Source organism: Myotis daubentonii, chromosome 5, assembly GCF_963259705.1.
Source record: "Myotis daubentonii chromosome 5, mMyoDau2.1, whole genome shotgun sequence".
Taxonomy (NCBI): Eukaryota; Metazoa; Chordata; class Mammalia; order Chiroptera; family Vespertilionidae; genus Myotis; species Myotis daubentonii.
Genome location: NC_081844.1, coordinates 27,627,847 through 27,641,319, shown reverse-complemented (window position 1 = coordinate 27,641,319; position 13,473 = coordinate 27,627,847). Strand labels below are relative to the sequence as shown.

The 13,473-nt window shown below is 51.7% G+C and overlaps 1 protein-coding gene across 1 annotated transcript; it reads left to right on the top strand.

Moving 5' to 3' along the window:
- The first annotated feature begins 5,114 nt into the window (after nt 1-5,114).
- On the top strand, nt 5,115-12,916 carry MRPL4 (mitochondrial ribosomal protein L4). The gene is made up of 9 exons (XM_059696859.1): nt 5,115-5,301; nt 5,386-5,452; nt 5,527-5,677; nt 7,801-7,852; nt 9,028-9,145; nt 10,110-10,216; nt 10,319-10,428; nt 10,503-10,579; nt 11,651-12,916. The coding sequence occupies exons 1-9, from the start codon at nt 5,245-5,247 to the stop codon at nt 11,794-11,796; spliced, it is 885 nt and encodes a 294-aa protein (XP_059552842.1). The 5' UTR covers nt 5,115-5,244; the 3' UTR covers nt 11,797-12,916.
- Nucleotides 12,917-13,473: the final 557 nt, after the last annotated feature.

Here is a 13,473-nt window from a genome sequence, read left to right as displayed (position 1 = left end):
TCAATTCCCGGTCAGGGCACATGTCCAGGTTTTGGGCTCGATCTCCAGTCGGGGGTGTACAGGAGGCAGCCAATCAATGAATCTCTCTCATCATTGATGTTTCCATCTCTCTCCCTCTCCCTTCTTCTCTGAAATCAATAAAAATATATTTAAAAAAAAAAAAAAAGAAATGAGCCCTGACCGGTTTGGCTCAGCGGATAGAGCATCGGCCTGCGGACTCAGGGGTCCAGGGTTCGATTCCGGTCAAGGGCATGTACCTTGGTTGTGACCACATTCCTGGTGGGGGGTGTGCAGGAGGCAGCTGATCGATGTTCCTCTCTCATCGATGTTTCTAACTCTCTATCCCTCTCCCTTCCTCTCTGTAAAAAAATCAATAAAACATATTTAAAAAAAAAAAAAAAAGAAATGAGAACTTAGGCAGGCCTTATCCAGTGGGAGATGTTGCCAAGAGCCGTTGGGAAGAAATATTCTGGCTTCTCCCATCCTCCTGCCTTCCAATCTACCCTCAGTGCCTGCCATTGGCAAAATCTGGGCAGAAACCAGTGGACAAGGGAAATGTTGTGCAGGGGTCAGCCCCTAGCCATGGGACAGGGTCGGCGGGGGAAGTGGGTGTCTGAGGGTACACAGGCTCAAGCTGGACACACACCATGTGAGGTCGGGTCAGTTACACCTCATTTTACAGAGGAGGAAATTGAGACCCAATGAGCCCATGTGCCGTCCCCAGGCTTTCAAGCCCTGAGGAGGGTCTGAATTTCTGCCAAGACCTGACTGGAGTGCTGGTTCTGTGCCTTTTTTTTTTTCTTCTTCTTTCTTTTCTCCAAATTCCTATTGCGGTTAAACTGAAGGTAACTAAAATGGCATGGAAATGACTATGCAAATCAGGCCCATCCTGGGGGTGGAGGGGTGACTCAATGGGAGACTCCTCCTCCAGGGCTTGACAGTTACCCACAAACTGAGCTGCAAACACACAGCAGATGTTCTGGCAGGTGGTGAGGGGGCACTTTAGACAGCTCCCCCCAGTAGGTCAGATTCCCCCATCAAGCCTGCACCCATGCTCTGCATCTCCTCAGGGCTGCCCCCAATATTGCAGCCTTGCGCTCTGGCCTTTGTGAAAACCTTTGCACAGTGATTGGGGGGGGGGCCCCTAGGAAAGACCAGATGTTGGGGGGCCCTGCAGTTTATGATGTGTCTTCCCTAAATTGCTATCATGCTTGTGGCCAGCAGAGTCACGAGGCTGATACTGGAGACAGAGGCTACCTGCCGTTGAGCCTTTGATCCACAGCCGTGAGCTGGACATGTTGACCTTTGACCTCCACCAAGGCTCAGGCCAAGATGGCCAAACTTTGAGCCTTGCAGTATGCAGGTCTCAAGGTCATTATTTCTCTTTCATGAAAGGCTCAAAAATCAATATGCCGCCGCGGGCGGGGGTTGGGGGGAGGTGCAGAGCCCTGTGCAAAGTGCTTTCTCTACATCCTATTTGTTCAATTACTGTGTGTGGAGAACATACTGGGTGCCCTTCTTAGCAATGGAGTCCAGCAGTGAAAGAAACAAAGAACGCTGTCATCTAGGAGCTGACGTTCTAGTGGGGGAGACAGACAAGCATCAGGAAAATAAGAACTCGGTGTCGTCTGTTAGTATATGGTGAACGTTCCGGAAACAAATGACAACTGGGAAGGCAGCAGAAAGTAAGGTAGGAAGGGAGCAGTGATTTTAGACCCAGTGTCAGCTGAGAAGGTGGCCTTTAAGGAGATGAGGGAGTGAGCCATGAAGACATTCAGGGGAGAGTGGTGCAGGCAGAAGGAATGACAGATGAAAAGGCCCCGAGACTGGCATGGGAGTGACAGGTCTGGTGACAAGACCATTGTGGCCAGAAACCAAAGAGTGACAGAGGAGGAGGGTGGGAGGCGGTGAGGACAAGTCCTGAAGGGCCTTGTCGGATGCAGGGAGGACTTTGGCTTTGGCTCTAAGGGAAATGGGAAGTAAGAGGGTTCTGAGCAGAGGAGGGATGTGATCTGATTCCTGTTTGTAGGTTCCCTCTGTAGGAGAGAAAGGACAGTGGGGAGTATAAATGGAAAGAAAGAGAACTCTGATCCTCCACACAGCTCAGGGGGGAAGGTTTGTGTGTGTCACACTTACTAATTAGACCCCTGGAAGAGCTAACCACTTGCCGATAAACATGCGGCCAGTTAGCAGCAGCCCCTGGAGTTGAACCTGTGTCTATGTGACTCCAGTGCCATTGGGTAAATTATCATTTACTGGGTACCTTATGTGCCTGTGACTTCAGGGGGATAGAGACCTTAATACAGTGGGAGTGCTTTCTCTGTTTCTGGTAATACCTCTGCAACAGGGCAATGAGAAGGGATTGGCTTAAGAAACACGTCGTGAGCCCCTACTGTGTGACAGGCACTAGGCTGCATGCTGGGCTATAGCAGGGAACAAAAGGGAGCAAAATTTCTTTCTGACTTGGAACCTGGCTGGCAGGGCTCTGTGGCTGAGCATCAACATATGAACCAGGAGGTCGAGGTTCAATTCCCGGTTAGGGCACATGCCAGAGTTGCTGGCCTGATCCTCAGTAGAAGGCGTGCAGGAAGCAGCCAATCAATGATTCTCTCTATCATTGATGTTTCTGTCTCTCTCTCACTCTCCTTTCCTCTATGAAATATATATATAAAATAATTATATATGTATATATAAATAATATAAATATGTAAATATATATAAGTATATATGTATATATAAATAAATATATATAAGTATATATGTATATATAAATAATTTCTATCCTGGATAAGTTTATATTCTAATGGGAAAACAGACAAAAAGCATTTAAAAAGGGGAGGATTATGTAGGATGTTAGAACATAAATACTGATGGGAAAAATGGGGCAAGATGAGGGAGTCAAAAGGGCAAGGGGGAAAAAAAGGGCTAGGGGTGGGGACTGCAATTTTGAAAAGCGTGGTCAATAGAAAAAGACAAAAAAAAAATAGGGTGGTCAAGACAGGCTTCTTGCTAGAGGTGACCTTTTGAGAAAAGAATCAAAGGAAGTGAGAGATCAAGCCATGTGGAGCTCTGGGAAAAGTATGCTCTAAGCAGAAGGAACTGTGGAATGTTAAACGCACATCCACAATTATTCTTTCAGGGATATTCTTGCAAAGACCCTGAAGTGGGTTCAACATAAGTGCAGGAGTTGAAAACAAAGCATGTGGCCATCAGGAAGGTTCAGCTCCCCCACCCTGTCACACCCTACTCATTTCCAGGCTTCGTAAACTCTGTTCCCTCAGCCTGGAACACCGTTTCTTCTCTGGACAAACTGCCAATGGACCCTCAACCCTTAACTCCCAGGTTACAGCTTCAGAGAAGCCAACTCTGAGACCTCATCCCAGAGACCCTGAAGAACCCCCCCCCCCCCAATTCCAATCCCTCAGCCTTCTCCACTGGACTATATCTCAAGGGTGTCTACTGGCTTTACTCCAGTGGTATACAGTAGGTGCCTAATATAATCATTAAGCAACTAAGTGCCATTCCATCATTTATCACAAAAAATCTTAACTCCTGGCGATCTGCCTGTAAAATCAAACTGGTTCTGAGAGGAGACACACAGCTATTTGTGGTGGTGACTTCTGGGAAGGGAAGGGAACTGAGTTGGGGTCAGGGGACAGAGGTTAGAGAAAACAGATTTTTGTGTGTGTGCTAGTTACCCATTTATAGTTTTTAAAAAAATATATATTTTATTGATTTTTTTACAGAGAGGAAGGGAGAGGGATAGAAAGTTAGAAACATTGATGAGAGAGAAACATCAATCAGCTGCCTCCTGCACACCCCCTAGTGGGGATGTGCCCGCAACCATGGACATGCCCTTGACTGGAATCAAACCTGGGACCCTTAAGTCCGCAGGCCGATGCTCTATCCACTGAGCCAAACCAGTTAGGGCCCATTTGTAGTTTTTGAATTTTTTTTTTTTTTACCAGGTGCAAATTACCGACACAAACATAAAATGAATAAATGAAATTCTACAAAACAAAGGACTAAAAGACTTTTAAATTGCAAAGAGTGTGGAATTTTAAACACACATTCAGTTATTCTTGCAGGAATACAATACACAATGAAATAAATTGTAAGTTTTAATTATCAATTCATACAAATATTCATGTTATATATCAGATGCAAAAAAAAAAAAAAAGCCTGTATCTTTAACATGTCATTCAAATCCTCCAGGGTCCACCCTCATCCCTGCCTTGGTTCTTGCCTCACTTTGATGACAAAATTCACCTTTAATAATAATGATAATGCGATGTATTAAGTTTTCACCTTGTGACAAGCATGACACAATTTGCCTCCATTTATTTCATTAAAGTCCCACAACCACCCCGTTTTCCAGATAGGAAGACTGACTGATGTCGGTGCAGACCACACCGATTCCCTGGTGATCCGGCCTGACCGGGGAAGGGAAGGCTGCTATGGGCTCGTAGCGCCCCTGGAGGTCGTGCGGGGAACGTGGCAGAGAATTTATAAATGAGCATTTGGATTTCTGTTGAGAGGGTGGGCGACAAGAAAGGCGATCCGGGATCCCTGGACTCTCCACTTTGCTGTCTCCTTGGAGAGCCTGGCAGTGCTCTGACAGGACAGGAACCTGGCCTAGGGCGTGCGGGAGACACAGACCTAATCTGGGGGGGCGGCGGGGGGACGGACACAGCCCGTCGCCGGGGAATCTAAGCGGATAGGCACTGCCCTGCAGGCTGTCCTGAGGGCTTCCTGTAGAAAATAAGACCCCGCAAGCGATCAAACAAGCAAAACCTCTCATTGAATAGAGCAAAACCATCGCGGAGCCAGGCGGCTAAAGGGGGCGTGGCTTGGAGGGCGTGGCTTACACCAAAGCTTAACGGTTATTGGTCAATTCCCTTAGGTGTCCGCCCAGAACCTCCCAGCCATGGGCGGGCCACTTCTGCAGACTTAACGCTCATTGGCTGAACGAGCACAGGCTCTACGAAGGGGAAGGGGAGGCCTTGGGGGCTCCATGCTGTGGGGTCGCGTTCCCAGGTGTCGCAGAGGGCCCTGTAGGCCAGGAGTGAAAATGGGGTTCCTGGGAAGGCGGTGGGTCTCGACGTCTTCACTCTGCAGTACACGCTCTGCTTTTTGGCCCCGAACGTGGGCGGAGCCGGCGGCGGCGCGGACGTGACGTCATCACTAGACGCCGCGCGCGCCCAGAGGAAGCTTTGACCTCGGGGCGTGCGGGGCTGCTTCGCGATGCTGCGGCTAGTCCGGGCCGGGGCGCGGGCCTGGCTTCCGCCCACCCGCTGCCAGGTGAGGCCGGGACTGGGAGCGGGGTCGAAGGACCAGGGTTGGAGGGTGCAGGCGTCGTCTCTCATTCTCGCCCACCGTTTACAGCGGCTGAACGTGCTGGCGGAAGAGGCAGTGCAGCCGCCGGAGAAGCCGGAGCCGGTGGCGAGCGCGGGTGAGGTTGCCGGGGTCGCCCCTCTTGGGAGCTCGAACCCTCTCCCCAGACCCCTGACTTACCAATTGCTGCAGGTCTCCAGGCACCGGTACTGCGAAAATGCGAGCTCCCCGTACCCTCACACCGGCGGCCGGCGCAGGCCTGGGTCGAGTCCCTGCGGGGCTTCGAGCAGGAGCGCGTAGGTCTGGCCGAGCTGCACCCCGACGTTTTCTCCACGGCGCCCAGGTGAACTGAGAGCTGGAATGGTGAATTGCGTGGCAAAGGGACAGTGAGCGCGGCTTTAGGAATCAGGTTGACCTGGGCTGCAGCCTCTTTAGCTTTTCCACCTGTCAAAGGGATGATGATAGCTTTGCGCAGTGGCAATGAGGTTTATCTGGGGCGCAATGATTGCTAATTAAAAAAAAAAGGGGGGGGGGTTGGGGATGATTTTCCCTGCTGCAGAGTGGTGAGGTTGAGAGCTGAGAGGTAACTTCCTCTAGGCCGGTTCAGGAGGCAGAACTCTGGAGCTTGCAGGGGTTAGGGATGCGGAACCTCGTTCAAATCCTGCCTTCCCCCATTCTGTCAAACATCAAGAGGTTGACGTGATGATTAAATGAGATAATTCCGGCACATAAGTTCAATAGACATGTTGATTATCGTTGCTGTGACTGGTTTTTGCAAAAATCGGTTACTAACAGTGTCTAAATCCTATCTGTGTGCCGGGCACAAGCCTATTTGCATTTTCGTTAACTAGACCTCATAGCAACACTAGGAAGGGGTTCTGGTAGCCTTGTTTTGTAGATAAGGAAACTGAGCACAGACAGATTAAGAAATTTGGTCACACAGCTTGTAAGCTTTAAAGCCAGGATCTCAACCTTATGTGGGCCAACTCCCAGGGCTGGGTTATTGCTTGCCCGGGTGTATAATGCATCTCATGTGCATGGTGTCTGGTACCATAATAGGTGCTATTAACTCATTACTCCTACTGTTGTTATTGGTATGGTTTGCCCCTACCTGTACAGAGTCATAATCTAGTAGAGGGTGACAAAGAAATTTTAAAACAACATATTTTGTTTTGTAAATATTTATGAAGCACCTATTATATGCCAGATTCCATTCCAGGTGTAGTGAATGAACACTGATGTGGCTTAGAATCTAGAGCAGCCGTGGGCAAACTACGGCCCGCGGGCTGGATCCGGCCCCTTTGAAATGAATAAAACTAAAAAAAAAAAAAAGACCGTACCCTTTTATGTTATGATGTTTACTTTGAATTTATATTAGTTCACACAAACACTCCATCCATGCTTTTGTTCCGGCCCTCCGGTCCAGTTTAAGAACCCATTGTGGCCCTCGAGTCAAAAAGTTTGCCCACCCCTGAACTAGAGGAAGGGTCAGATAGTAAGTACAGAGGGGCCTTGACTTACGAGTGTCCCGACTAACGAGTTTTTTGAGATACCAGCTGTCTCTTGGCTGATTTTTTGCATTGAGTTGATAGAGTAATTTGAGTTAATGAGCTCGGTCTCAGAACGAATTAAACTCGTAAGTCTAGGCCCCACTGTACTTTAGCTTTTGCAGACTAACATCTCCATGACAACTATTGATCTCTGCCAATGTAGTGCAAAAAGTAGTTGATACATCAGCAAATGACCATGGCTGTGTTCCAGTAAAACATACTTACAAAAAGGGGCAGCAGGCCAGATTCGGCCTATTAGCCATAGTGTTCCAACCCCTGGCATACTGTTACCCTGGCAGCGGTGTCCAGCGTAGCCACACAATGTCAGCCACATAGTGTGTAACTTAAATTCTGCCTGTAGCCACATTTTTTACTACAACAGGAAGAAACAAGTGAGATTGATTTCAGTAACATAATTTATTTAACCTGATGTAGATATTATTGTCATTTTAACATGTGGCACTGCCCACAGTTTAGGTGTTCAGTAGCCACACATGTGGCCAGTGTCTACTGTATGGGACAGCGCAGGGCTAACGAGTCAAACCAGTTCACAGAGAAGGTGGCATTAAGCAAGCTGTAATGGTAGGAAAGGAGGACGGTGTAACTCTCTTTTGCAAAGGAACTTCTCTGGGTGATAATGTTTGGGCTGAGACCTGTAGGCTGAGAAGGAACCAGTCAGGGGAAGAGCATTTCAGGCAGAGGGAACAGCACATGCAAAGGCCTGGAGGCCAGACTCCATTTCACAGAATGGAATGGAGGGCAGTGAGAAGGCGGCAAGACCTGGGGTCAAAGGAAGGCTGAGGCAGCTCACACAGAGCCCTGGCGGGGGAAGAGAGGAGCCTGGGCTTTCATCTCGTGGGGTGGGACTGTGGGAAGGCTTTAAGTTGAGGGAGACGTCCGTGTCCTTCCTCCACAGGCTGGATATCCTGCACCAGGTCGCCATGTGGCAGAAGAACTTCAAGAGAATTGTGAGTGTCCTGAGTGGGGTGAGGTGTGGAAGCCCCTCGGTGTGTAGTCTCTGGACTACTGGGCTTGGGCCCATCTTCTCTCTCCTGACCATTCGCTGATGGGCCATTTGCCAGGCATCTTCTGAACACCCACTGTGCGCAAGCATGGTGCTCGAGGACGGGACAGGAGAGCTCCCTGCCCTCATGCAGCTCACGGTTTAGGTGGAGAGGTGAAAGGATCATGGAGTGATACCTGTAAATGTCTGATTAGGGAAGTTATCCCACAGAAGGGATATTTAACCTCAGGTTTGCAGTAAGAGTCACTAGGTGAGCCCAGCCGATGTGGCTCAGTGGTTGAGCATCAACCTAGGAACCAGGAGGTCACAGTTAGATTCCCGTTCAGGGCACATGTCCGGGTCATGGGCTCAATCCCCAGTGGAGGGTATGCAGGAGGCAGCTGATCAGTGATGCTCTCTCATCATTGCTGTTTCTATCCCTCTCACTTCTTTTCTGAAATCAATAAAAAAATACATTTTTAAAAAAGAACTAGGTGAAGGGGATAGTGGGGCTGAGGTGGAGGTAGTGGGGACAGCATATGCAAATGCCCTGTGGCAGGGGCCACAAACAGCCCAGTGGAGCTCAGAGGTCAGCAGGAGTCATGGTGCAGACCTTGGGTTTTATGCCGAGATTGAAGAAGCCATGATCAATCAGGATCTCTCCGCTTTCCATCTGCCCATCTCAAGTCTAGCGAGATCTCCCCCTGCCCACACCCTCCCTGGCTCCTTGTTGCTCTAGGAATGAAATGGTAGCCTGGCATTGGAAGTTCCTCACGGTCCCCCACCCTACACCTCCCTCTGATGCTCTCTCCGTGTCTGTCCCCAAGCTCCACCTTCCTTTCAGTTGCAGCCCCATTGGAATAATTCCAGAAAACACTGAGCACCTACTGATGCAGGCGGCAGAGTCCCTGCCTTTCTGAGACTGACATTCTGGAGCGCAGGAGGGAACTCTTGATTTCTTTGTCCTTCCTCCCTCTGAACGTGATCGGTGCTTGTCCTGATAGAGCCCCATTCTCTGTGTCTCCTCTCTGGCTCCCCAGTGGCAGGCCCAGTCCATCCAGGTCATTCCTGGGCTTGGTACCTTTTGGCTGCAATGAATCTGCCTCAGGAACCTGACCCCTCCTCACTTTGTGTCCACAGAGCTATGCCAAGACCAAGACTAGAGCTGAGGTGCGGGGTGGTGGCCGGAAGCCCTGGCCACAGAAAGGCAGTGGACGTGCAAGGCATGGCAGTATCCGCTCCCCAATCTGGCGAGGAGGCAAGTGGGCAGGGCGGGGAGGAGGCTCTGGGCTAACTCGGGGTCTGGATGTTTCTTTATACACATCTGGCATGATGTCTTGTTGGTCCCATTCCCTCTACCTCATCAGCCCACCTGGGGCAGGGACAGCAAGACTCAGACCCACGCACCTCACTGCCCACATGCAGCCAGAGGTCTGAGGGTTGCTCACTTTTCCCCATCCCCTGATTCTCCCGACTCCACCTGCAGCCAACTCCGGCCTTGGCCTCTCTCATCAGACTATGGCCACAGCCCCTTTGGGCCCTACCTCACATCTCATCTCTCCACACGTCACGCAACACTCAGAGGATCTTCCTAAACCTCCCAGCTTCTGCGGCCTTTGCATGAGCTCCTTACCTTGTCATTCCAGGCACTGGTGGCTGCTGGACCCTCCCCATATCCCCTTCGCACCCTTTCTGCCCAGATAGCTCTGACTTAGTCATCTCCCCTTTGCCTGGTCAACTCTGTTCATCCTTCTGGTGTGTTGGGGCCATACTCCTCCAGGAAGCCCTCCCTGACCTCCTTTGGGTTCCCTGCCCACCCACGCTCACTCCCAGACTCTGGGTTGCCATGCCCAGCCCTGATTCCCTCCGTAATCAAGCCTCTGTATGAATGTGAATGGCGTGAGGGCAGGGATCCTTCCATCTTGTTCTGTGCTGTATTCCCAGAGCCCGGTGGGAGGGTGGACATACAGGTAGACAGCCCTCACTCAGGATTTGATGGCTGAAGAAACAGAGGCCCAGAGAAGTGAAGTTACTAGTCTCAGGTGATGCCCAATCAGGCCTCCTCTCTCCATCCTTACCTGAGGCCCTGCCCTCTTTGCTGGAGTTGAGCCTGACTGCTGGCAGCCTACCCACCCCCTCCCACACACCTACCACTGGGGCTAATTTTTTACCCCCAGTTCTAGCTGGGGCCCTCACCTGCTTACACACCTCTGTCCCCACAGGAGGTGTTGCCCATGGCCCCCGGGGCCCCACAAGCTACTACTACATGCTGCCCATGAAAATGCGGGTGCAAGGCCTCAAAGTGGCGCTGACCATCAAGCTGGCTCAGGTACAGCCCCGATCCCATTGGGAGCCCCTGGGGTATTTGGGTGTGTGGGCCGCGAGGGCCGGGAGAGGTGGTAGCGCAGACCTCTGTCCTTTCTCCCACCAGGACAACCTGCACATCGTGGACTCCCTGGAGATGCCAACTGCAGACCCTCAATACCTGACAGAGCTGGCCTGCTACCGCCGCTGGGGGGACTCCGTGCTCCTGGTGGACTTGTGAGGATTCAGGGCAGAGGGGTGGGGGCTGAGCTCCATCCTCCGCAGGGCTCACCTCCTGGCCTCTCTTTCAGAGTGCACGAGGACATGCCTGAGAACATTGTGACAGCCACAGCGGGGCTTAAGACCTTCAACCTGATCCCAGCTGTGGGTGAGTGAAGGGCACTGGTCCACTCCCAGATTTCCAGGGAGCGCCTGGGTCAGTTCAAGTCCTGTATCTGCCTCTCAATCACTGAGTGGCCTTGGGCAGTAACTACCCTCCCCACTCCTCAACTGGCCCAAACGGAGCACTGGGAGGATGATGTCTTTCTTAAATGCTCTGATAGCACATCATCCAGCTGCGCTCACAGTGCTGTGCGTGGAGTGAGTGCGAGGGCCCACTGGCTGTCCCCACCTGGCTCCTCACTCCGAGAGGCTGGATCAGGTGTGTCCTGAGCACATCACAGCTTTCACCCTGTCGACTGATTCCCAGTCTCCCGATTGCATTCCTGCTGCCTCCTGGGTAGCTGCACATGGGGGTCTCAGGCATCTCCTTCCTTCCAGTGGCTTAGGCCCCCACCACGCTGTCACCCTCCACTCCGGTGAGTCAGCTCACACAGTTGGCTCTGTCTTTAAACATATCCAGAATCTGATCGCTTCTTGTCACCCTGGGCCAGCCCCCTGCCTTGATCAGCACAGCCCCCTCTGCCCTCATCCCCACAGTCTGTCCCCCCACCCCCGCTGCCAGACGACACCTGTGAGCACCTGAGTCTGCACGCATCACTCTGTTGCCTCCAGCTCTCCGTGGCTCCCACTGCACTCTCGGGGGTGGGGGGAGCCCAAGTCCTCCCCAAGACCCACCAGATCCTGCATGACCTGCCTTGTCCCATCCCTGCCCTCCCTCCTAACTGTAGCCCCACTGGGTACCCTTGGAACATGGTTTTTCTTTATCTGCTCTGTCTGTGATCAGTACCCATCCATGGGAATCATGGCCAAGCAGAGGGCAGAGGCAGGCACATGGGAGGCTGTGAGTCAGAAGCTGATGGGTTGACAGTCCCTTGTCCAGGGTCCCCCATGGTGAGCTGCTGAGCCAGAGTTTGAATCCAGGCCGCAGCGTTCTTGACCCCATGTCAGACCATGGTCTCTCTATAAGGGGAAGTGCTCCCGGAAGGAGGGAAAGGGGCTCCAGATGGGTCCCACTCTGACTGCACTCCTGCCCTGACCACACTCCCTGCCTCCCCAGGCTTGAACGTGCACAGCATGCTGAAGCACCAAACGCTGGTCCTGACCCTGCAGACTGTGGCCTTTCTGGAGGAGAAGTTGCTCTGGCAGGACTCACGATACACGCCCCTCTACCCCTTCCACTTGCCCTACTGCGACTTCCCCTGAGCCCCGACCCTGCGCCCAGGCCCATCCGCTGCCTTCCTTCCTGCAGCGCTCTCCATGCCAGGTGCTTGCTCTGAGCCACGCCGAGAACCTGGCCGGTTTGGGGACCTTACGCCCACCCTGCGAGGGCAGCACTATCCAGGCTCCCTCGTCCCAGGAGGAAGCTGAGGCCGTGAGGAGTGGCTGGGCAGGCCAGGCAGGAGTCACGGTCATGACCAGGAAGGGGCAGCTCAGCAGAGAGCCCAATCAAGCTCCTGTCCAATTCTCTCTTTCTGTTTTAAAGATAAGCTTTATTTTTTAATTACAGAGGAGAAACAGAACAGCTCATTGCCATGTTGAGAATAATTCCATCTGGCAAGTCGGGCTCTTTCCTCGGTGCTGGGCACCGTCATTACCTCTCTCCTCAAGGGGCGACCTCAGTGCTGTTTATAGGAATGTCTCAGGTTAGCTTCCCTAGAGTGAGCCAGCCTCCAGGGACTCTGAGGATCGGAGCACTGCCCTTTCCTGGGAGCCTGCTCCTGGCACCCCCTGGCTCTCGGGCACCCAGACCTGTTAGGAGAGCGTGTGCACAGGAAGCTGGGAGCGTGCCTGGGACAGCTAGTGCCCGGGGATGTGGTTGTTCGTAGTGCTGTGCACCTGCTTTCCTAACAGGGTCTGGGCCCCATTTGTTATGGTCCCTCAGTCCAATGCGCGGGCTTGAGTCCACTAGTAGGTGCCGTATGCACACCTGCACACCGGAGCTTCCATCACAATGATTTCCCCTGAGCGCAGAATCAGAATCACTGGTGAATAAATGAGAGAATAAATACATTTTTTAAAACACTAAACCAGTATCCCAATTCTTGAGTCTGCTGATGTTGTTTGCCCCCAAGTTAATTTTTAAAATAATCATAATACAGCCCAGCAGGCATGGCTCAGTGGTTGAGTGTTGACCTATGAACCAGGAGGTCACGGTTTGATTCCAGGTCAGGGCACATGCTTGGGTTATGGGCTTGATCCCCAGTGTGGGATGTGCAAAAAGCAGTCGATGAACGATACTCAGCATTGCTGTTTTTATCTCTCCCTCTCCCTTCCTCTCTGGAATCAATAAAAATGTATTTTTAAAGATAACCATCATAATACAGACTAAATAATGTGGCTGGTTTTGTTGAAGTCACCCAGGACCATCTGCATCTGTGCGCAGGCCCAGCCAGGCCAGCAGCCACGGTGGCCACCCACCAGCTGGGCCGTCCCTCACCAAAAGCATCTCTGAAATGCTTCTCTTGGGAGTGACTTCAGAACTTGAAACACATTCTTTGAAAATTCTCAGTGGACATAAAGTTTGACCCTTACAGCACCGGATTTGACTAAGTAAAAAAAAATCATTCAGAGCCAGCAGTAAGGGGTGCTGAGGCTGAGCAAGAAGTGCTGTGTGGGCTTGAGACAGGCTGTCACCCCTTTTCCCTGCGCCTCTGACCGACCCTGTGAGGCATCAAGGCCTAAAATAAGACCCAGCTGTTGCCCTGACAGCACCTGGCCTCGTCTAGTCATAACTGGAAGTAACACGGCTCAGTTGTCTACAGCACAGTCATCAGGAAACCGAATGATCACCCCCTGCCCAATGGGTTTTCAAAAAATGGGTCAGAACATGTTTCCCTCCACTGGAGTCCCTCAGCCAGATCAGAATGGAAAAAGGGCCCA